This window comes from Octopus bimaculoides, chromosome 13 (genome assembly GCF_001194135.2).
Source record: "Octopus bimaculoides isolate UCB-OBI-ISO-001 chromosome 13, ASM119413v2, whole genome shotgun sequence".
NCBI lineage: Eukaryota > Metazoa > Mollusca > Cephalopoda > Octopoda > Octopodidae > Octopus > Octopus bimaculoides.
Window position 1 is genome coordinate 611,875 of NC_068993.1, and position 2,360 is coordinate 614,234.

Genomic DNA, 2,360 nt, shown 5'->3' on the forward strand with positions numbered 1-2,360 from the left:
TATATATTTATATATACATGTGTATGTTATATGTATGTATCTATCTATCAATCTATTTAGATAGATAGATTTTTATATATTGCAGACAGCATTAATTTAGATACTTCTGTCTGTATGTGAATGTGTATGTGTATTTGTCAGTGTATGTATGTATGTCTATGTATCTGTAAGTATGTATGTATGTATCCGTGTGTATGTGTGTGAATGTGACTGCGTGTATGTATGTGTGTGTGTGTATGTATGTGTGTGTGTGTGTGTGTGTTAATTTTTTTTGCCACCTAAAGTGAACATATTTACTAAAACCTGGCTTCCAAGATGTAATTGTATCCTGCAGAGGAGGATGTCAGGCTCATTTAATCTTTGCGCCTGTTTAATTGCATTTCTTTAAACTATCTTATATAACTTACCTCCCTTGACGATAACGAGAGCCAATTAGGAGGCTTCTGTGTGGTTGTTTACCATGCTAGAAATAACTGGCAAGTCTCTCTCAAGTCACTCCTTACTACAGGTGACTTGATAAAGTAATCTATGTTACACTTCCGAAATATAAGAGGGGATGGTCATCATGTTTAGAATGCCTTTGATCATAGGTTTACTCAATCAGGACCAACTTGGGGTTAAACAACAATAATATATTAGCGTTGTTTATAATATAACTAATCATAACTAATTGATTATGATATAGATAATTAGAGTTAATTAACATTGTTCCCTGCCTGACATATCACCTGTGACCACCTTGTATTTTTCTCTTTCAGCTTCAATATATAATAAATGAGAAGGGAATAAGAAATTTCTTGTTCCCTTGTCATTTATTTAAATTACTTATTACTGCTCTGTACTCGACTGATACTTTTTTCAGAAGCAAATGTATATTGAATTCTAACATCATATTATTAGCATTGCTATGCCTAAACAAAATAACAAAATATGTCTATACATACACGCATGTTTGCATGTGTGTGTGTGTGCATGTGTGCGTGTGCGACTTGGGAAGCCATCCATCTCATAGAAGCATGAAAAAAATTTGATGTTGAATCACAAATTAAGAAATTTACAATTCTGTAGAAGACATGAATTTAATGACAACCAAATATGGATTAGATTAAGGGATTAGATTAGATTAGATTAAGGGGAAATATTTCTTTGGTTGTTATTAAATCATAGCTTGGATTATTGATGTTTTCAACCTCATTAATAATGAAAGTAAAGTTAAATGGCAGTTTAGGAAATATATTAGGTGGGGGGCAGTCAACATTACTGTGTGGCCAAGCAAGACAATTCCATACCTGTTATACCTTCTGTCATTTAAGTTGAGTTAGAGACTCACAACATCCAAAGTCAATGAATTTATTTCATGGGTCACAGTGACAGTATATTCTGTCAATTAATGTATTTAATTGGTTACAAACACATAACATGTGTAAGCAATGAAGATAATTGTCTGCAGACACAACATAATTAACGGATGACAGATGCATGACATAATTAAGCAACAAACTTAATGGGTTACAGATGCACAACATAATTAAACAATTAAGATATTTAACTATCCATAGATTTATGTGAAACTCATTTTATTATTTCTCTTTCAGACAAAAACATTCAGAATGAAATAAAAGAGTTTCCTCCTCCTCCTCTTCCTCAAAAAGATTAATTTTGCTTTAAACCCTGCCAGAAAGTTGGTCTTTCATCAGACATTTCCCATGGTAACAAATCTGTTTAAAAAAACAAACAGACAATATATTAAATACATTTTAAGTTAAGTCTTAATCAAAATAAAATTTAGTGATAATCAACTTTTATAAATAATGAATATATCACTATCATCGTCATGGCCCTCCATTGGTTATGGTGCTTAACAGCAGGATGCTCTCCCTCTTGCTCACCATTATCTGCTTTTTGAATGAAGTATATTTTATTTTACTCATCTTTGAAAGTAAAGCATGACTTTTGTTTCCAAGGAATGTCATTATAACAGTGCACAAGACACAAAGCACAAACATTCACACACACACACACACACACACATGCACATGCATATGAATGATGGGCTTCCATACAGTTTTTGTCTATTAATTTCATGCACAAAACATTGGTGAAAATGGGGCTATCGTTAAAGATACTTGCCCAAGATGCTGCGAAATGGGACTGAACCCATGACCCCATGGGTATGCAGCTAACTTAACCACATAGCCAGTTGAACAGATGGTGGTCTGGCAAGGCTTTGCTACTGAATATGCTGGAATCAAACGTACAAATGGCAGATCTGTAGTAGATGAATATGCAAATAGATACAATTCTACTCATTCTAATACAGTAATGTCATTTATGGACATGAATCCCAGGGCAATGCCATA

The 2,360-nt window shown here is 33.3% G+C and overlaps 1 protein-coding gene across 1 annotated transcript in view; it reads right to left on the reverse strand.

Moving 5' to 3' along the window:
- Positions 1–1,592: 1,592 nt before the first annotated feature.
- The window catches only part of LOC106871434 (uncharacterized), a 20,923-nt gene continuing 20,155 nt past the window's right edge, over positions 1,593–2,360 (reverse strand). Inside the window, exon 13 of the mRNA XM_014917886.2 lies at positions 1,593–1,718. Coding sequence (XP_014773372.1) covers positions 1,665–1,718 — 54 coding nt within the window. The 3' untranslated portion in view covers positions 1,593–1,664. The remainder of the gene's footprint in view (positions 1,719–2,360) is intronic.